This window comes from Coregonus clupeaformis, chromosome 16 (genome assembly GCF_020615455.1).
Source record: "Coregonus clupeaformis isolate EN_2021a chromosome 16, ASM2061545v1, whole genome shotgun sequence".
NCBI lineage: Eukaryota > Metazoa > Chordata > Actinopteri > Salmoniformes > Salmonidae > Coregonus > Coregonus clupeaformis.
The window spans coordinates 9608680-9631155 of record NC_059207.1 but is presented as its reverse complement, the minus strand read 5'-3'; the positions used below and the strand labels follow the sequence as shown (position 1 = coordinate 9631155).

Here is a 22476-nt window from a genome sequence, read left to right as displayed (position 1 = left end):
CTCCGATCATCCGAGGAGGAGGAGGAGGAGGCGGAGGAGGCAACAGAGGACTGAGGAAGACAGGCTTGAGGCAGGAGACATGAAAGGTGGGATGGACTCTGAGCGTCCTCCGGTAGTTTGAGTCGAACTGCCACAGGATTGATCACCTTCTCCACCACAAACGGACCAATGAACCCCGGTAACAACTTCCTAGACTCAGTCCGTAACGGAAGATCCTTGTGGCCAACCAAACCTCATCTCCGATGGTATAGGTGAGAGGCGGGGATCCGGCGACGATTCGCCTGGAGCTGATACCGGTCCGAAACTCTAAGGAGTGCCCTTCTGGCCCGATGCCAGGTCCGTGGGCAACGAATGATATGGGCCTGAACAGAAGGCACTGAGAGCTCCTTCTCCTGAGAAGGAAACAGGGGAGGTTGGTAGCCATACAGGCACTGGAAGGGAGACATCCCAGTGGCAGATGTAGGGAGAGTATTGTGGGCATACTCAACCCAAGGCAACTGAGAGACCCAGGAGGTGGGGTTGGAAGAGACCAGACAGCGTAGCGTGGATTCCATCTTCTGGTTGGCTCTCTCCGCCTGACCATTGGATTGGGGGTGAAACCCAGATGTGAGACTGACTGTAGCTCCAATGGCCAAACAGAAGGACTTCCAGACAGCAGAGGTAAACTGAGGACCACGGTCGGAAACTGATATCACTGGGCAAACCGTGGACCCGAAAAACCTCCTAACCAGGATCTCGGACGTCTCCGAGGCAGAGGGAAGCTTGGCAATAGGCACAAAGTGGGCGAACTTGCTGAATCTGTCCACGATAGTCAGAACGACCGTGTTCCCTCAGAAGGGCAACCCCAGTGACGAAGTCCAGGGCCAGATGCGACCATGGTCGCGGGGAATAGGAAGGGGGTGAAGTAGTCCAGAGCTGGGCCGATTGGTACTCTTATTCTGCGCACACACTGGACAGGCAGCAACAAAACCCCGAGTATCTCGGCCATGGCAGGCCACCAAAAACGTCTGCGAAGAAACGCCATTGTCCGAGCCACGCCAGGGTGACAAGCCATCTTGCTGGCGTGGGACCATTTGAGACAGCAGGACGAACCGACTCAGGCACAAACAACCGACCCGGGTGGACCGTTACGGACCGGGCTGAGTCCGAAGGGCCGCCAGCACCTCCTCCTCAATCTTCCACATAACTGCTCCCACGACGCAGTTCCGGGAAGGATTGTCTCGGTCTTGGACCCACTCTCCTCCGTCTTGGAGAACATCCGGGACAAGGCGTCCGCCTTGCCGTTCTTGATCCAGGTCGAACGTCAGGGCAAACTTAATCGTCCGAAAAACAACGCCCACCTGGCCTGGACGGAGTTGAGACGTTTAGCCGATTGCACGTAAGCAAGATTCTTGTGGTCAGTCCAGACCATAACGGTTGCTCCGCCCCCCAAACCAGTGGCGCCACTCCTCCAAGGCAAGTTTCACGCGAGAAGCTCCCGGTTACCCACATCGTAATTCCTCTCCGCAGGCGAAAGGCGAGCGAGTAGTAGGCGAGGGATGGAGTTTACTGTCCGTGGAGCATCGCTGCGACAGGATGGCGCCAACTCCCACATCAGACGCGTCCACTTCAACGCATTTAACTGACGGGCCGTGTCCGGTTCGAGAGAGAATCGGTGCGTTGGTAGAATCGCCTCTTCAAATCCAGAAACGCTCGATCCGCCTCCGGATTCCACTTGAAGGTCCTGATACTGGAAGTCAAGGCAGTTAACGGAGCGGCCACACGGCTGTAATCCCGGATGAATCTGCGGTAGAAATTCGCAAACCCCAAAAATCTCTGGAGCTGCAATCTCGTACCGGGCTGGGCCCATTCCAGAACCGCTCTAACCTTCTCCTGGTCCATCCTAATCTCTCCCCTGGAGATGATGTACCCGAGAAAGGATGTCGTGTGGGCGTGAAACTCGCACTTCTCGGCTGTCACGAACAGGCGATTCTCCAACAATCGCTGCAGAACCTGCCGGACATGCTGGACGTGGTCGGAAGGTTCCTTCGAGAAGATCAGAATGTCATCCAGGTAAACAAACACAAAGAGACCGATCATATCTCTCAGAACGTCGTTTCACCATACTCTGGAATACCGCTGGAGCATTGGTCAGTCCAAACGGCATCACCTGATACTCGAAGTGACCCATCGGTGTATTGAAACCCGTCAACCACTCGTCCCCCTCTCTGATCCGGACCAGGTGATACGCATTCGTGAGGTCTAGCTTGGTGAACACCGTAGCACCCTGTAAGGAGTCGAAGGCAGCACTCATCAAGGGCAGGGGATACTTGTTCTTGACCGTGATGTCATTCCAACCCCGATAATCAATACACGGTCGAAGAGAGCCATCCTTCTTACCCACAAAGAAGAATCCAGCCCCCAGGGGTGATGACGAGGGACGAACGAGACCAGCAGCTAGGGACTCCTTGATGTAGGTCTCCAACGCCTCACGTTCAGGTCGGGAGATACTGTATAACCTTCCCTTGGGGTAGACAGCTCCAGGAACCAGGTTGATGGCACAATCATATGGTCGGTGGGGAGGGAGTGACAGAGCCTTCTGCTTACTGAAAACTTCCCCCAAATCGTGATATGTCTCGGGAACCAGGGACAAATCTAGGGTTTAGCCTCAATCACCTGACTGGGAACCCGAATGGGGGCAGGCAGTCTTGAGACAGTTAGCATGACAATCAAGGCTCCAACTGCGTTACCTTGCCCGTCACCCAATCGAACGTGGATTGTGTTCCCTTCAGCCAGGGGTATCCAAGGACCAGAGGAACATGGGAAGACGGCAGAATGAAGAATGAAATCATCTCAGAATGATTCCCCCGACAACCGCATCTTAACCGGTTCAGTCCTCATCGTGATACTGCCAGACTACTGCCGTTCAGAGTGGTCGCTTCAATGGCTTCCGGCAATTGCTCCTTGGAAAGCCCCAGCTGTTCCACCAACTCGGCATCAAGAAAGCTTCCATCGGCACCTGAATCGATAAAAGCGTTAAGCGCTAAGCTCTGATTCCTGTTCCCAAGGGTAGCCGGAAACGGGGTCTGACAGAGGTCCTGAGAGGTTGAAACTGGCTCGCTAAAAGTCCTCCCAACTTTGCTTGAGCCGGGCAGTTTGACGACCGCCGGGAACAAGTGGAGACGTAATGTCCCGAGGCTACCACAGTAGAGGCAGCAGTTGGTCTTACGTCTTGTTGACGCTCCTCCTTGGTTAACCCGTGCGCCCCACTTGCATGGGTTCAGACTCGGGAGAGAGGACCTCTCCACTAATCCATTGTGGTGGGAGAATGATCGACGTGTTCTGGTCCACCACCCGACCCGACTGGGAACTGAGAAGCTGATCGATTGGACGGACCCATTGCTTCTCCCTCCTTCGCTCTCGGACTCGATTATCCACCCGAATAGACAAAGCTACCAAGCTGTCCAGGTCACTAGGCTCCGGATAGGGAGATCAACTCATCCTTGAGCTGCTCCGACAGGCCCTGGTAAAAGGCCGCTGCAGAGACTCGTCTTCCACCCACTCTCCACAGCCAACGTCTTGAACTCGATCACCAAGTCGGCCACGCTGCAGTTCCTTGGCGAGCGAAACAGGCGCCCCTAGCTGCGTCCCTCCCTCGGACGGAATGGTCGAAGAGCTTCCTCATCTCGGCCGTGAACCCCTGGTATGAAGCCATGCAGGGATCCTGTCGTTCCCAAACGGCTGAAGCCCACTCCAGCGCTCGACCACGCAGCAACTCAATCACAAAGGCTATCCTAGCCTTGTCTGTGCGCATAAGAGTAGGGCTGTAGATCGAACACTAGTCCACACTGCATAAGGAAGGAACGGCATCTTCCCAGCTCCCCCTCATACTTATCCGGCGTCGGAACCTTGGGCTCACGGATGGACACAGCTTCAGAAGCGGCAGGCGAGATGGGTGAAACCGTAGTGGATCCTCCACCGGACACTTGCGTTGGTTCTGGACCTCCGTCAGACCGGTAGAAAGGTTCCGAACTGACAACGATCTCCTGTAGTACCGTGCTATGATGGCCCAACATCTTCTCCTGCTGGGTAATAGCATGGCCGAACAGAGTCCAGGTCCGCTGGGTTCATTACTGGCCGGATCGTTCTGTCACGGTTAACTAAGCCCAGAACCCAGAAGCAGACCAGGACAAGGTACGTTGAGACAAAGGTGAGTGTTTATTAATAGATTCCGAGTGAGGCTGAATAATCCAGGGAACAGAGCGGGTGGCGTGGATGGGTTGTTGAGGGTGCAGTGGTTGGTCCGGTACTGGCTCGGCAGCCGCTTCGACCATCAGGCAGAGGTTGGGTGAAGGTTCCGGGTGAGAGATGTTCATGGCTATCGATCCGGCAGGAACTGGATGTTGGGCCAGAGCCTAAGAAGGGTGATGATCAGGACCAGGTGTGCAGATTGCTGATGGGATGCAGGTGCGAGAAAACAAGAGCGCTCCCGGAGCGTTCCCGAACCTCGGGAAACTGGAGATTACGAACAGGAACACTAGTCACCAGACAGGACCCGACTCAGACAGCCGGGATCGTCACATCATAGGCATAATGTGATCTCTTCTCCCTTCTCCCCTCTCTCTCCCTCCCTCCCTCCTTCCCTCCTCCAGACTAATGCCATTAAGACGTCTAAGTACAACACGTTTAACTTCCTGCCCCTCAACCTCTTCGAACAGTTCCAGAGGATCGCCAATGCTTACTTCCTCATTCTGCTGTTACTCCAAGTGAGTGGAACACACACACATTCTTTTTTAGCTAGCATATAAATACTTATCAGGCCACGTTATTGCTGAGCAGATGGCTATGATTGAAATGATTGATGTGATTTCCAGAGTAACGCTATAATCAGTCCAATAAGAAAACAGGATATGACTGAGTGAAGTGCATTAAGATTAAGGAAGTGACATACTCAGAACAGGAAGTTAACGTTTTAGCAAAGTCTCATTGTCATATAGAGGGTTACACACAACACACCACATACCGGACCTAGAGAGAACTCATCACAGCTCATCACGGGGGGGTAGATGTTGTATAAATGTTACCTAAGCGTTTGTTGAATGTTATGGTTGTGGTAGGTGATTCCTGCAATCTCCTCTCTGTCCTGGTTCACGACCGTGGTCCCTCTGGTCCTGGTGCTGTCTGTGACTGCTGCTAAAGACGCTACAGATGACATAGTGAGTATGAAGAGATCTCTGCCTTTGGGCCACCCTCCTTACCTTTCACACCTTACTGCTGCTCAGCCCCTTGACATTATTCTAAAATGTATTACATTGGTTTTTTTCTCATCAATCTACACACAATACCCCATAATGACAAAGCAAAAACTGGTAAAAAAAATCAATAATATATAAATATATATATATATATATATATATATATATATATATACAGTGGGGAGAACAAGTATTTGATACACTGCCGATTTTGCAGGTTTTCCTACTTACAAAGCATGTAGAGGTCTGTAATTTTTATCATAGGTACACTTCAACTGTGAGAGACGGAATCTAAAAAATCCAGAAAATCACATTGTATGATTTTTAAGTAATTAATTTGCATTTTATTGCATGACATAAGTATTTGATACATCAGAAAAGCAGAACTTAATATTTGGTACAGAAACCTTTGTTTGCAATTACAGAGATCATCGTTTCCTGTAGGTCTTGACCAGGTTTGCACACACTGCAGCAGGGATTTTGGCCCACTCCTCCATACAGACCTTCTCCAGATCCTTCAGGTTTCGGGGGCTGTCGCTGGGCAATACGGACTTTCAGCTCCCTCCAAAGATGTTCTATTGGGTTCAGGTCTGGAGACTGGCTAGGCCACTCCAGGACCTTGAGATGCTTCTTACGGAGCCACTCCTTAGTTGCCCTGGCTGTGTGTTTCGGGTTGTTGTCATGCTGGAAGACCCAGCCACGACCCATCTTCAATGCTCTTACTGAGGGAAGGAGGTTGTTGGCCAAGATCTCGCGATACATGGCCCCATCCATCCTCCCCTCAATACGGTGCAGTCGTCCTGTCCCCTTTGCAGAAAAGCATCCCCAAAGAATGATGTTTCCACCTCCATGCTTCACGGTTGGGATGGTGTTCTTGTGGTTGTACTCATCCTTCTTCTTCCTCCAAACACGGCGAGTGGAGTTTAGACCAAAAAGCTATATTTTTGTCTCATCAGACCACATGACCTTCTCCCATTCCTCCTCTGGATCATCCAGATGGTCATTGGTAAACTTCAGACGGGCCTGGACATGCGCTGGCTTGAGCAGGGGGACCTTGCGTGCGCTGCAGGATTTTAATCCATGACGGCGTAGTGTGTTACTAATGGTTTTCTTTGAGACTGTGGTCCCAGCTCTCTTCAGGTCATTGACCAGGTCCTGCCGTGTAGTTCTGGGCTGATCCCTCACCTTCCTCATGATCATTGATGCCCCACGAGGTGAGATCTTGCGTGGAGCCCCAGACCGAGGGTGATTGACCGTCATCTTGAACTTCTTCAATTTTCTAATAATTGCGCCAACAGTTGTTGCCTTCTCACCAAGCTGCTTGCCTATTGTCCTGTAGCCCATCCCAGCCTTGTGCAGGTCTACAATTGCATCCCTGATGTCCTTACACAGCACTCTGGTCTTGGCCATTGTGGAGAGGTTGGAGTCTGTTTGATTGAGTGTGTGGACAGGTGTCTTTTATACAGGTAACGAGTTCAAACAAGTGCAGTTGTTACAGGTAATGTAAATACAGGTAATGAGTGGAGAACAGGAGGGCTTCTTAAAGAAAAACTAACAGGTCTGTGAGAGCCGGAATTCTTACTGGTTGGTAGGTGATCAAATACTTATGTCATGCAATAAAATGCTAATGAATTACTTAAAAATCATACAATGTGATTTTCTGGATTTTTGTTTTAGATTCCGTCTCTCACAGTTGAAGTGTCCCTATGATAATAATTACAGACCTCTACATGCTTTGTAAGTAGGAATACCTGCAAAATCAGCAGTGTATCAAATACTTGTTCTCCCCACTGTATATGACATTTACATAAGTATTCAGACCCTTTACTCATTACTTTGTTGAAGCACCTTTGGCAGCGATTACAGCCTCATGTCTTCTTGGGTATGACGCTACAAGCTTGGCACACCTGTGTTTGGGGAGTTTCTCCCATTCTTCTCTGCAGATCCTCTCAAGCTCCGTCAGGTTGGATGGGGAGGGTCGCTGCACAGCTATTTTCAGGTCTCTCCAGAGATATTCGATCGGGTTCAAGTCCGGGCTCTGGCTGGGCCACTCACGGACATTCAATGACTTGTCCCGAAGCCACTCCTGCTTTGTCTTGGATGTGTGCTTAGGGTCATTGTCCTGTTGGAAGGTGACCCTTCGCCCCCAGTCTGAGGTCCTGAGTGCTCTGGAACAGGTTTTCATTAAGGATCTCTCTATGTACTTTTCTCCGTTCATCTTTCCCTCAATCCTAACTAGTCTCCCAGTCCCTGCCGCTGAAGAACATCCCCACAGCATGATGCTGCCACCACCATGCTTCACCGTAGGGATGGTGCCAGGTTTCCTCCAGACGTGACGCTTGGCATTCAGGCCAAAGAGTTGAATCTTGGTTTCATCAGACCAGAGAATCATGTTTCTCACCTCCCTGACCAAGGCCCTTCTCTCCCGATTGCTCAGTTCGGCCGGGCGGCCAGCTCTAGGAAGAGTCTTGGTGGTTACAAACTTCTTCCATTTAAGAATGATGGAGAACGCTGTGTTCTTGGGGACCCTCAATGCTGCAGAATTTTTTTGGTAGCCTTCCCAGATCTGTGCCTCGACACAATCCTGTCTCGGAGCTCTACGGACAGTTCCTTCAACCTCATGGTTTGGCTTTTGCTCTGACATGCACTGTCAACTGTGGGACCTTATATAGACAGGTGTGTGCCTTTCCAAATCATGTCCAATCAATTTAATTTACCACAGTTGGACTCCAATCAAGTTGTACAAACATCTCAAGGATGATCCGTGGAAGCAGGATGCACTTGAGCTCAATTTCGAGCAAAGGGTTTGAATACTTATGTAAACAAGGCATTTCTGTTTTTAAATTAGCAAACATTTCCCCAAAAACTATTTTCGCTTTGTCATTATGGGGTACTGTGTGTAGGTTTATGAAGAAAAACATGTATTTAATCAATTTTAGAATAAGGCTGTAATGTAAAGAAATGTGGAAAAAGGGAAGGGGTCTGAATACTTTCCGAATGCACTGTATGCATTTTCCCTTCTCTGTCGTGATTTGATCACCTTTGACCATCTTACCCCTCTGACCTTTAACCTGGTTACCTGAGTTGACCCCTGGTTAGGGTGATTTTGACCTCTGTCACGCCCTGACTCTGGGGACTCGTATTTGTTGAGTCAGGGTGTGTATTTTCTGTGTGGTATGTTCTATGTTGCATTATCTATGTTTAGATCTAGATCGTGTAGATCTATGTTGGCCGGTGTGGTTCCCAATCAGAGGCAGCTGTAACTCGTTGTCTCTGATTGGGGACCATACTTAGGCAGCCTATTGGCACTAGTGGGTTGTGGGATCTTGTTCCGTGTAAGGTATGTTTTTTGTGTGCTACCTTGGACTTCACGTTTCGTTTGTTGTTTTGTTGTGTGTTTATTCGTTAAATAAACCTGTTGGCACATCACGCTGCGCCTTGGTCCGTCCCGTCTATACGCCAACGTGACAGAAGATCCTACCAAACGAGGACCAAGCAGCGTGCCCAGGAAGAGCGAATAGCCATGTCACAGGTGGGTAAATTGTGGTCATGGGAAGAGATATTCGCGGGGAAAGGGCCATGGGCGAAGGTAAATGCCCAGGCAAGAGAGGAACGACGGCAACACGGAAGCCAGCTGAGGAGGAGGCCCGAGAAGCAGCCCCAATAAAAAAAAATTGGGGGGGCTAAAGGGGTGGTCGGGGAGCGATAGAGAAGAGCCCCGACCACTGCACCCGGTTGGGTTTCGGATTGGATCCCTACGACCTTGGGAAGAGGAGTGGGAACAGTATTACACTGAGGAGTCGGAGGATGACGACGACGACGAGTGTCTGTTCCCTAACTCGTGGGGGCTCCCGGAGGAGTCTTCACGGGAGGAGGAGTGCCGACGACGGAGACCCGAGAGGCAACCCCAAGGACATTTTTTGGGGGGGCACACGGTGTGGACGACGAGGCAGCAGGAGGCAGCGACAGGGCGGATCTGCAGGTTAGGAGAGGAGGCCACCATGTTACGGGGGCTATTGGTTCAGAGGGAGCAGGAGTTATTCGGTCAGAGGGAGGAGCTACAGGAGGCAAAAAGGGAGAAGGAAGGTGTAGAGGCACGGCGAGAGGAGCTGGTTAGGCAGCAGAAGGAGCGGGGGTTTATAAAGGAACCCAGTCCCGCTCCTCGCACCAAGAAAGTGGTGCGTGTCGCCAGTCCGGTCCGGCCCGTACCTGCTCCCCGCACCAAGCCAGTGGTGCGCGTCGCCAGCCCGGTCCGGCCTGTTCCTATCCCTCGCACCAAGCCAGTGGTGCGCGTCGCCAGCGCGGTCCGGCCTGTTCCTGTCCCTCGCACTAAGCCAGTGGTGCGCGTCGCCAGCCCGGTCCGGCTTGTTCCTATCCCTCGCACCAAGCCAGTGGTGCGCGTCGCCAGCCCGGTCCGGCCTGTTCCTGTCCCTCGCACCAAGCCAGTGGTGCGCGTCGCCAGCCCGGTCCGGCCTGTTCCTGTCCCTCGCACCAAGCCAGTGGTGCGCGTCGCCCGCCCGGCCCAGCCTGTTCCTGCCCCTCGCACCAAACCAGTGGTGCGCGTCGCCAGCCCAGTCCGGCCTGTTCCTGTCCCTCGCACCAAGACAGTGGTACGCGTCCCCAGCCCGGTCCGGCCTGTTCCTGTCCCTCGCACCAAACCAGTGGTGCGCGTCGCCAGCCCGGCCAAGCCCGGCCTGTTCCTGCCCCTCGCACCAAGCCAGTGGTGCGCGTCGCCAGCCCGGTCCGGCCTGTTCCTGACCCTCGCACCAAGCCAGTGGTGCGCGTCGCCAACCCGGTCTGTTCCTGCTCCTCGCACCAAGCCAGTGGTGCACGTCGCCAGCCCGGTCCGGTCTGTTCCTGCTCCTCGCACCAAGCCAGTGGTGCGTGTGTCCAGTCCGGCACGGCCCGTGCCTGTCCCACCGGTGCCTGGTCCGGCACCGGTCAGCTGCTCCACTCCGGAGCCAGAGCAGTCCGCTCCACCGGTGCCTAATCCAGCTCCGGTTAGCAGCTCCACTCCGGAGCCAGAGCAATCCGCTCCACCGGGGTCCAGTCCAGCTCCGGTCAGCGGATCCACTCCGAAGCCAGAGCAGTCCGCTCCACCGGTGCACAGTTCAGCTCCGGTCAGTTGCTCCACTCCGGAGCCAGAGCAATCCGCTCCACCGGGGTCCAGTCCAGCTCCGGTCAGCGGCTCCACTCCGGAGCCAGAGCAATTCGCTCCACCGTCATCGGGTCCAGCTCCAGTCAGCGGTTCCAGTCCAGACCCAGACGTCAGCCCCTCTCCAGGTTCGGGGTCTCCCACACCAGGGTCCAGACAGGGCTTGGTACTTCGTGGGAGGAAGGAGAGGGGAAGCAGCGCGCCGAGGTCCAGACCAGACCAGGGGCGCAACAGGGAGGCGGAGAGTAAGTGGTCGTCACGCCCTGAGCCGGCCCCTACCCTGTTATGTTTATGGTGTGCGGTCGGAGTCCGCACCTTTGGGGGGGGGGGGGTACTGTCACGCCCTGACTCTGGGGACTCGTATTTGTTGAGTCAGGGTGTGTATGTTCTATGTTGCATTTTCTATGTTTAGATCTAGATCGTGTAGATCTATGTTGGCCGGTGTGGTTCCCAATCAGAGGCAGCTGTAGCTCGTTGTCTCTGATTGGGGACCATACTTAGGCAGCCTATTGGCACTAGTGGGGTTGTGGGATCTTGTTCCGTGTAAGGTATGTTGTTTGTGTGCTACCTTGGACTTCACGTTTCGTTTGTTGTTTTGTTGTGTGTTTATTCGTTAAATAAACATGTTGGCATATCACGCTGCGCCTCGGTCCGTCCTGTCTATACGCCAACGCGACACCCTCTCAACAGATTAGTGGTACAGACACAGATCCACGCTGACAATATCCCATTTTATTGGTGACACCTCTAGGTACCAAGGTTATTATAGTAAACTAAAACTTAAACTAATCATTTAGTAAACTGAAATAAAATGATTAACAAACCCGTTTGAAAAACCTTACAAGGTATTTTACATATCAGCTAACCACATCATATGGTATAGCAGTCTGGTGCCCGACTGCACACTCGATGACATGGCACACAACTATTGGTTGATTGGTCGTTTGTAAATCAGATCTGAAAAATAACTGAAACTAAACTGAATAAATAAATAAATAAAAATGTAAGTCATAGAAATAAAAACGAATATAAAAACACAACACTATAATAACCTTGCTAGGTACACACACTCACATCACCTAACACTTCTAGAACATCACCTAACACTTCTAGAACATCACCTAACATTACTAGAACATCACCTAACACTTCTAGAACATCGCCTAACACTTCTAGAACATCACCTAACATTACTAGAACATCACCTAACACTTCTAGAACATCGCCTAACACTTCTAGAACATCGCCTAACACTATTAGAACATCACCTAACACTTCTAGAACATCACCTAACACTTCTAGAACATTACCTAACATTTCTATAACATCGCCTAACACTATTAGAACATCACCTAACACTTCTAGAACATCACATAACACTTCTAGAACATTACCTAACACTTCTATAACATCGTCTAACACTTCTAGAACATCACCTAACATTACTAGAACATCACCTAACACTTCTAGAACATCACCTAACACTTATGCTAAGGTACCTAGTGTATTCCCTGAATCATGAGTTGAAACCCAGACATTGTCTGTGTTTACATGGCTGTTTTTCCAGGGTTAGTAAATGGAGTGGTGGTCAGGTTAACGGTAATAGCAGAGGAGTGTATTGTGTTTGCGTTTGTGGTAGCAGAGGAGTGTATTGTGTTGGTGGTAGCAGAGGAATGTATTGTGTTGTAGTAGTAGAGGAGTGTATTGTGTTGGTGGTAGCAGAGGAATGTATTGTGTTGTAGTAGTAGAGGAGTGTATTGTGTTGGTGGTAGCAGAGGAGTGTATTGTGTTGTGGTAGTAGAGGAGTGTATTATGTTGGTGGTAGCAGAGGAGTGTATTGTGTTGTGGTAGCAGAGGAGTATATTGTGATTGTGGTAGCAGAGGAGTGTATTGTGTTGGTGTACTGGACTGGCTGAGGAGTGTATTTAGTTGGTGTACTAGGCTGGCTTATGAGTGTATTGTGTTGGTGTACTGGGCTGGCTGAGAGGCGGTAGAGGTTCAGTCTATTGTTAGTTGGGCTGTGTCACTGCACTCCACACTGCCTCTGGCTCTTATCTGTATTTCCATGGTTACTGTTGCCGTGTTGGTGGCAGTAATGTCATCATGTCATTGTTTCAGGAGTTGGGACTAGGAGTTTTGGGTGTTTTCTCTAGCTACAGTGGGGGAAAAAAGTATTTAGTCAGCCACCAATTGTGCAAGTTCTCCCACTTAAAAAGATGAGAGAGGCCTGTAATTTTCATCATAGGTACACGTCAACTATGACGGACAAAATGAGATTTTTTTTCTCCAGAAAATCACATTGTAGGATTTTTAATGAATTTATTTGCAAATTATGGTGAAAATTAGGTGACTCGGTCAACATGCCCCCCTTTACCTCTTCCAGGTATTTCCACAGCTCACATGGGGTACTGCCAGGTTGACCCTCCGGCTGGACAGTGACCTCAGACACAATCTCAGATGCAAGGACATAAATACAACATGCAACAATTTCAAAGATTTTACTGAGTTACAGTTCATATAAGGAAATCAGTCAATTGAAATAAATTCATTAGGCCCTAATTTATGGATTTCACATGACTGGGAATACAGATATGCATCTGTTGGTCACAGTAGGGTCATGGATCAGAGAACCAGTCAGTATCTGGTGTGACCACCATTTGCCTCATTCAGCGCGACACATCTCCTTTGCATAGAGTTGATCAGGCTGTTGATTGTGGCCTGTGGAATGTTGTCCCACTCCTCTTCAATGGCTGTGCGAAGTTGCTGGATATTGGCGGGAACTGGAACACGATGTTGTACACGTCGATCCAGAGCATCCCAAACATGCTCTATGTGTGACATGCCTGGTGAGTATGCAGGCCATGGAAAAACTGGGACATTTTCAGCTTCCAGGAATTGTGTACCAATCCTTGCGACATGGGGCCGTGCATTATCATGCTGAAACATGAGGTGATGGCGGTGGATGAATGACACGACAATGGGCCTCAGGATCTCGTCACGGTATCTCTGTGCATTCAAATTGCCATTGATAAAATGCAGTTGTGTTCGTTGTCTGTAGCTTATGCCTGCCAATACCATAACCCCACCGCCACCATGGGGCACTCTGTTCACAACGTTGACATCAGCAAACCGCTCGCCCACACGACGCCATACACGTTGTCAGCTATCTGCCTGGTACAGTTGAAACCGGGATTCATTCATGAAGAGCACACTTCTCCAGCATGCCAGCATCCATCGAAGGTGAGCATTTGCCCACTGAAGTTGATAACGATGCCAAACTGCAGTCAGGTCAAGATCCTGGTGAGGACGACGAACACGTAGACGAGCTTCCCTGAGACGGTTTCTGACAGTGTGTGCAGAATTTATTCGGTTCTGCAAACCCACAGTTTCATCAGCTGTCAGAGTGGCTGGTCTCAGACGATCCCGCAGGTGAAGAAGCCGGATGTGGAGGTCCTGGGCTGGTGTGGTTGCACATTGTCTGCGGTTGTGAAGTCGGTTGGACGTACTGCCAAATTCTCTAAAATGACATTGGAGGTGGCTTATGGTAGAGAAATTAACATTTAATTCTGTGGTTGAGATGCTTGCTGGATTCATCGTGCTGGCATCTTCCTGGGGTCCTGCTGCTCCACGACTGTACTGTCTGATTTTCTGAAGTACAAAATATTCTGCTTCCCTCATCAGTGGCTCCATCTCTGTTGAGTGAAGTGCCAGAGACACACTTGGGTCCATCAGTCAAGGTGCTGCAGGGGTTGGATCGAAGTTGGTTGCCAGATGGGTCAGTATGTATCCGACGCGTTCACGCAGTGACTTCAGGAGGACCTGTGCCAACTGTTTTGCCTACAGTAGTTGACTGCAAGTGTGCCTCAAGGTTGAGAAGGCACGGCACCAGGACTGACTGTCAGTTTGAAGTTGGTCGGGGTGGATTACGAACGGCTCCAGCAACTTCACAGGCTGCTCTAGCTTGGCCCAGTCACGCTCCGCGCTCGCCCTCTGATTTCTTCCATGTTAGCTAGTGATAGCTAGTGAAACTGAAGCACAAGCTAGGCCTATTTGAAACAACTACTGGCAGCATTTACCTACAAAATCATGTGCCAGCAGCATACCACCCTGCATCCCACTGCTGGCCTGCCTCTGCAGCTAAGCAGGGTTGGTCCTGGTCAGTCCCTGGATGGGAGACCTGGTGCTGCTGGAAGTGGTGTTGGAGGGGCCAGTAGGAGGCACTTTTTCTTCTGGTCTAAAAAAAATATCCCAGGGCATTGCCCTGTGTAAGGTGCTGTCTTGTGTAAGGTGCTGTATTGTAAGATTAGGGGTGTTCTGGCTAAATTCCCAATCTGACCCTCATACCATCATTGCCGCCTAATCATCCCCAGCTTCCAATTGTCTCATTCATCCCCATGTAACTATTCCCCAGGTCGTTGCTGTAAATGAGAACGTTTCAGTCAACTGACCTGGTAAAATAAGGTTAAGAAAATAAATTCAGAAGCTTGAAAACGCCATTAGGAAAAAAAGCTTGAAAACCCAATTTGGTTTTAGCTCAAAATTTAGAAGAGAATAACTCAAACTAAACGTAATTTATAATGTTTTTTTATTTGATTTTATTTTTGTAGTCAAAGATAGTTTCAGTATAGTTTCAGTTTATCAAATGTTTTTCATTGTCAAATTTTTGTTTTGTTTCCAATTTTAGTTGTTATTTTAGTTTCAGTTTTCGCTTACTATAATAACCTTGATGGATTGTATACTGATTTAGTCATTATTTTTAGCTGACAAGGAGAATATCAGTAACATAATTGAGTAACAACTCTGATTCCCTCCCTCTCTGCTCTCACTTCCCTTCAGGCTAGACCGGGCACGCGCGTGCATCCGTGTGCGCCATCATGCGCATGTTGATTTGATTTCCTCACACAACAGACACGATCAGGACACGCAGGTTGAAACATCAAAACCAACTCTGAACCAGCTAGATTAATTTGGGGACAGGTCGAAACACATGAAACATTCATGGCCATTTAGCTAGCTAGATTGCTGTTGCTAGCTAGCTTGTTGTTGCTAGCTAATTTGTCCTGGGATATAAATATTGGGTTGTTATTTTACCTGAAATGCACAAGGTCCTTTTTGTCTGGATCTTTGTAGAATTTTGACCCATTTTGAGTCACAATCGTGTGTTCTCTACTCCGACAATTAATCCAGAGATAAAAGGGGATAAACGGGGAAACCTAGTTAGTTTCTAGTATTTCTTTTTAATATACACTACCAGTCAAAAGTTTGGACACACCTACTCATTCAACAGTTTTTCTTTATTTTTACTATTTTCTACATTGTAGAATAATAGTGAAGACATCGAAACGATGAAATAATACATATGGAATCATGTAGTAACCAAAAAAGTGTTAAACAATTCAAAATATATTTTATATTTGAGATTCTTTAAGACATGAAGGTCAGTCAATACAGAACATTTCAAGAACTTTGAAAGTTTCTTCAAGTACATTCATAAAAACCATCAAGCGCTATGATGAAACTGACTCTCATGAGGACCGCCACAGGAATGGAAGACCCAGAGTTACCTCTGCTGCAGAGGATAAGTTCATTAGAGTTACCAGCCTCAGAAATTGCAGGCCAAATAAATGCTTCACAGAGTTCAAGTCACAGACACATATCAACATCAACTGTTCAGAGGGGACTGTGTGAATCAGGCCTTCATGGTCAAATTGCTGCAAAAAAAACACTACTAAAGGACACCAATAATAATAAGAGACTTGCTTGGGCCAAAAAACACGAGCAATGGACATTAGACCGGTGGAAATTTGTCCTTTGGTCTGGAGTCCAAATTGGAGATTTTTGGTTCCAACCGCCGTGTCTTTGTGAGACGTGGTGTGGGTGAACGGATGATCTCCGCATGTGTATTTCCCACCGTAAAGCATGGAGGAGGAGGTGTTATAGTGTGGGGGTGCTTTGCTGGTGACACTGTCTGTGATTTATTTAAAATTCAAGGCACACTTAACCAGCATATCTACCACAGCATTCTGCAGTGATACACCATCCCATCTGGTTTGGGCTTAGTGGGACTATCATTTGTTTTTCAACAGGACAATGACCCAACACTCCTCCAGGCTGTGTAAGGGCTATTTTACCAAGAAGGAGAGTAATGGAGCGTTGCATCAGATGAACTGGCCTCCACAATCCCCCGACCTCAACCCAATTTAGATGGCTTGGGTTAAGTTGGACGGCAGAGTGAAGGAAAAGCAGCCAACAAGTGCTCAGCATATGTGGGAACTCCTTCAAGACTGTTGGAAAAGAATTCCAGGTGAAGCTGGTGGAGAATGCCAAGAGTGTGCAAAGCTGTCATCAAGGCAAAGGGTGGCTATTTGAAGAATCTCAAATATAAAATATATTTTGATTTGTTTAACACTTTTTTGGTTATTACATGATTCCATACGTGTTATATTCTACAATGTAGAAAATAGTAAAAATAAAGAAAAACCCTTGAATGAGTAGGTGTGTCCAAACTTTTGACTGGTACTGTATATATTTTAGTTTCTAGTAATCTCTCCTCCTTCAGTCTTCTTCTGCTTCTTCTTCTGTGGACTTTAAATGGCAGTTGGCAACCAACTTTTAGGTGCATTACCACCACCAACTGGACTGGAGTGTGGACCTCAGTTCATCTTTCAATATCCAACGTGGGTAGATGCTCCTAAAAACCAATGGCAACATGATACCGTATCATTCTGGGAAATGTGATGTAATGTGGTTACACGTTAACCTCAGTAGCAGAACAAGGGTCTGTTTTTTAGGTCGGGTGGCGACACTGTCTGCATCCCAAACTGCACCCAGTTCCCAAACTGCACCACTTCTGACCAAGGCCCATAGACTCTGGTCAGTGACCTTTCTGCCTTCATGCTCCAGAGCCACCAGTGGTGGATAAAGTACCCAATTTCCATACTAGATTAAAAGTAAAGATAGCTTAATAGAAAATGACTCAAATAAAAGTGAAAGTCACCCAGTAAAATACTACTTGAGTAAAAGTTTTTTTTTAAAAGTATTTGTTTTAAATATACTTAAGTATCAAAAGTAAAAGTACAAATCATTTCAAATTCCTTATATTAAGCAAACCAGATGGCATGATTTTTAATTTACGGATAGCCAGCGGCACCCTCCAACACTCAGACATAATTTACAAACAAAGCATTTGTGTTTAGTGAGTCCGCCAGATCAGAGGCAGTAGGGATGACCAGGAATGTTCTCTTGATAATTGTGTGAATTGGACCATTTTCCTGTCCTACTAAGCATTCAAAATGTAATGAGTACTTTTGGTGTCAGGGAAAATGTATTTAGTAAAAAGTACATACATTTCTTTAGGAATATAGTGGAGTAAAAGTAAAAGTAGTTAAAAATATAAACAGTAAAGTAAAGTACAGATACCCCAAAAAACTACTTAAGTAGTACTTTAACGTATTTCTACTTAAGTACTTTACACCACTGAGCGCCACCACCCCATTGGTTGCTTTAGTGAGGCCATAGTATTTGGCTTGTCATGATTGGCTCTTGTTGAGGAGATGGTGACCATCTTTAGCGACATGGTGGCGGTGGGAAGTCTGGGTGCTGGGTGTTCTTGTGAGACACCAGACCCAAACCAGACGTTTAGACAACCTCTGACCTGAGAGAAATCCCTTTAGTCAGAGAAATAAGACGTGTCTGCCAGACAGAAGCCTTGTAATGATTAAGTCAACTGGTATTCCCACCATTCACACTAATGTTATCATCCTCTCTGTCCTACCAGAACCGCCACAGGACTGACAACCAGGTGAACAACCGGAAGGTCACAGTGCTCATCGATGGAGAGTAAGTTCATCAGATCCACTATTGGTTTCTAACAGTACACTATGATCTCATAATGGCACCACTGGTTGTGTGTGTGGTCACAGATTGTTTGCCCCTCCCTGGTCCCTGTCCCCGCCCTACTCTCTCCACTGTCCCCACCCTACTCTCTCCACTGTCCCCACCCTACTCTCTCCACTGTCCCCACCCTACTCTCTCCACTGTCCCCACCCTACTCTCTCCACTGTCCTCCACCCAAATCCATTTCCACAACAAATGTGTGAGTGGGTCAGGCAGGGACAGTTGGGTACCATGCCCTCTTTCAAGGAGGGCAACAGGAAGCAGCTGCAGGACAACAGGAAGTGCTTGTTTTCTTCCTGTTGATCTGACTCCTGACTTACAGACAGTAATAGACACTAACAGACAGTAACAGACACCAACAGAGAGTAACAAACACTAACAGACAGTAACCGACAGTAACAGACAATAACAGACAGTAACAGACAGTAACAGACACTAACAGACAGTAACAGACACTGACAGTCACAGACACTAACAGACAGTAACAGACAATAACAGACAGTAACAGACACTAACAGACAGTAACAGACAGTAACAGACAGTAACAGACAGTAACAGACAGCAACAGACAGTAACAGACACCAACAGACAGCAACAAACACTAACAGACAGCAACAAACACTAACAGACATTAACAGACAGTACCAGACAGTACCAGACACTAATAGACAGTAACAGACACTAACAGACACCAACAGACACCAACAGGCACCAACAGACAGTAACAGACAGTAACAGACAGTAACAGACGCCAACAGACAGTAACAGACAGTAACAAACAGTAACATACACTAACAGACAGTAACAGACAGTAACAGACAGTAACAGACACTAACAGACACTAACAGACAGTAACAAAAAGTAACAGACAGTAACAGACACTAACAGACAGTCACAGACAGTAACATACAGTAACAGACAGCAACAGACAGTCACCTACACTAACATACCATAACAGACAGTAACATACACTAACAGACAGTAACATACACTAACAGACAGTCACAGACACTAACAGACAGTAACAGACACTAACAGACGGTAACAGACACCAACAGACACTAACAGACAGTAACAGACAGTCACAGACACTAACAGACAGTAACAGACGCCAACAGACAGTAACATACACTAACAGACAGTAACATACACTAACAGACACCAACAGACACTAACAGACACCAACAGACACCAACATGCAGTCACAGACAGTAACAGACACTAACAGACAGTAACATACACTAACAGACAGTCACAGACACTAACAGACAGTAACATACACTAACAGACAGTAACATACAGTAACAGACAGTAACAGACCATAACAGACCATAACAGACACTAACAGACAGTAACAGACAGTCACAGACACTAACAGACAGTAACAGACAGTAACAGACACTAACAGACAGTAACAGACAGTAACAGACAGTAACATACACTAACAGACGCTAACAGACAGTAACAGACAGTCACAGACACTAACAGACAGTAACAGACACTAGCATACAGTAACAGACAGTAACAGACAGTCACAGACAGTCACAGACACTCACAGACACTAACAGACAGTCACAGACAGGAGTTGAAGGAAAATAGGCCATACACAGATTTGACCCCTCCCTGCATTTTCTTCCTGACCCTAAACAATAGAGGGAGGATGTCTACTGTCTTGAAAAACTTGAAACTTGAACTACTCTTCTTTCCTCTCTCTCTCTCTCTCTCTCTCTCTCTCTCTCTCTCTCTCTCTCTCTCTCTCTCTCTCTCTCTCTCTCTCTCTCTCTCTCTCTCTCTCTCTCTCTCTGTCTCTAGACTACGGAGTGAAAAATGGATGGATGTTCATGTGGGTGACATCATCAAACTGGGAAACAACCAGTTTGTTACGGTGAGAACAGAACACTGAACCAACCTTACCGTGTGTTCATTACAGCATACTGTTTCAGGTCTGATACATACAGTACCTCACTGTTAGTCTATTTCAGCTGCTATGTCTGGCATAAGAGACCATCCTGATAGACTGGGTGTGAATCAGGTGCCTATATTCAGTGTCTTTAATAGTCAGTGAATCTGATTATGTGATATCTCCCTCTGTGATTTCAGGCAGACCTGCTGCTGCTCTCTAGCAGTGAACCTCTCAACCTTGTCTACATAGAGACTGCTGAACTGGACGGGTCAGTGTGTGTGTGTGTGTGTGTGTGTCTGTATGTGTCGTGTGTCGGTTTGTTTGTCCATCTACTGTACAAAGCCTATGTCTATTTCATACTCACACCTCTCCTCCTCCTCCTCTCCTCCTCCTCCTCCTCTCCTCCTCTCCTCCTCTCCTCCTCCTCTCCTCCTCTCCTCCTCTCTCCTTCTCTCCTCCTCTCCTCCTCCTCTCAGTGAGACTAATTTGAAAGTGAAGCAGGCTGTGACAGTCACAGGAGACATGGGGGACAACATCCATAACCTGGCCTCCTTCAATGGTGAGTCCCCACAGGGATGTGGTTGGCCACTACGTAGTTCTAATAAATGTATACAGCTAATTGCCCGTTGAAAACTTATAATTACGAACAACTAGCTTCAGCAACATGGTTAAGTGCCTCAGTAAAACAACCTGCAGATTAGGATGTTTTATCCTTACAAATACCCACTCTCCTCTCCTACCTAACGAACCCTGTGTCTCCTCCTCCCTACTGTCTGAAGGCGAGGTGTGCTGTGAGCCCCCCAACAACCGCCTGGACCGTTTCACAGGAACTCTGACTAACGCTGGTCAGAAATACTCTCTGGACAACGACAAGATCCTGCTGAGGGGCTGCACCCTCAGGAACACAGAGTGGTGTTTCGGACTGGTGCTGTTCGGAGGTGAGAGGTTAGCGGCCAGGACTGGTACTGTTTGGAGGTGAGAGGTTAGAGGTCAGAACTGGTGCTGTTTGGGGGTGAGAGGTTAGAAGTCAGAACTGGTGCTGTTCGGAGGCAAGATGTTAGAGGTCAGGACTGGTGCTGTTCAGAGGTGAGAGGGTAGAGGTCAGGACAGTTGCCGTTCGGAGGGGAGAGGGTAGAGGTCAGGACTGGTGCTGTTCGGAGGTGAGATTTGAGAAGTTAGAGATGAGAGGTCAGGACTGGTGCTGTTCGTAGGTGAGAGCTGAGAAGCTAGAGGTGAGAGGTTAGAGTGGTGCTGTTTGGAGGATAGAGGTCAAAGGTTAGAGGTCAGGACTGGTGCTGGTTCACAGGTCAGTTAGACTCAGCACACCCTCTGCTGGTCAGTACAGATAATAAACCTCCACTGTGAATACCTAACCCTGACTGACCAAATATAAATATTGCTTCTATTATAATCTTCATGATTAGGAACTCTTCAGAATCCATGAGGAAATGGAAATGATCTCTAAATTGTCACATGTAACCCCTTTAAATACTAACCCTGTGATCCTGTTGTGGTCCAGGTCCAGAGACTAAGCTGATGCAGAACTGTGGGAAGACCACTTTCAAGAGGACCAGCATCGACCGCCTGATGAACGTGCTCGTCCTCTGTGTGAGTCCAGCAGTTCCATGTCCTGTGCTTATAGCTACACACTCCCTGTACTCACTTAAACACATCATCATATGATTAAGTTTACAGTGTACCAGTTTTCAATGTTTATATGAAACATATGACATTTTTGACATTTTTCTGTCTCTGTACCCATCTGTTGACCAATTTACCCTCTCTGCCTGTAGATCTTTGGCTTCCTGGCGTTCATGTGCACCATCCTGGCCATCGGCAACAGGATCTGGGAGCAGCTCTGGGGGTCAGAGTTCACGGCCTTCCTGCCCAGACAGGGGGGAGTCGATGCCTCCTTCTCCGGCTTCCTCACCTTCTGGTCCTACGTCATAATCCTCAACACCGTCGTACCCATCTCCCTCTACGTCAGGTCTGTCTATCTGGTGTGTGTGTCTGTCTGTCTGTCTGCTTGTCTGTCTGTCTCTGTCTACATCAGGTGTGTGTGAGAGAGAGAGAGAGAGAGAGAGAGAGAGAGAGAGAGAGAGAGAGAGAGAGAGAGAGAGAGAGAGAGAGAGAGAGAGAGAGAGAGAGAGAGAGAGAGAGAGAGAGAGGAAGAGAGAGAGAGAGAGACACAGACAGACAGACAGACAGACAGACAGACAGACAGACAGACAGACAGACAGACAGACAGACAGACAGACAGACAGACAGACAGAGCATCTGTTTTACTG

At 48.3% G+C, this 22476-nt stretch overlaps 1 protein-coding gene across 2 annotated transcripts in view; it reads left to right on the top strand.

Annotated features, from left to right (window-relative positions):
• LOC121584347 (phospholipid-transporting ATPase ID) overlaps nt 1-22476 on the top strand; it is a 58707-nt gene that overhangs the window by 18737 nt on the left and 17494 nt on the right. For both annotated transcript variants that reach the window (XM_045225608.1, XM_045225609.1), the window contains exons 4-12: nt 4632-4745; nt 5097-5195; nt 18167-18228; nt 20098-20170; nt 20386-20456; nt 20665-20747; nt 20968-21126; nt 21708-21796; nt 21982-22175. In XM_045225608.1, coding sequence (XP_045081543.1) covers nt 4632-4745; nt 5097-5195; nt 18167-18228; nt 20098-20170; nt 20386-20456; nt 20665-20747; nt 20968-21126; nt 21708-21796; nt 21982-22175 — 944 coding nt within the window. The remainder of the gene's footprint in view (nt 1-4631; nt 4746-5096; nt 5196-18166; nt 18229-20097; nt 20171-20385; nt 20457-20664; nt 20748-20967; nt 21127-21707; nt 21797-21981; nt 22176-22476) is intronic.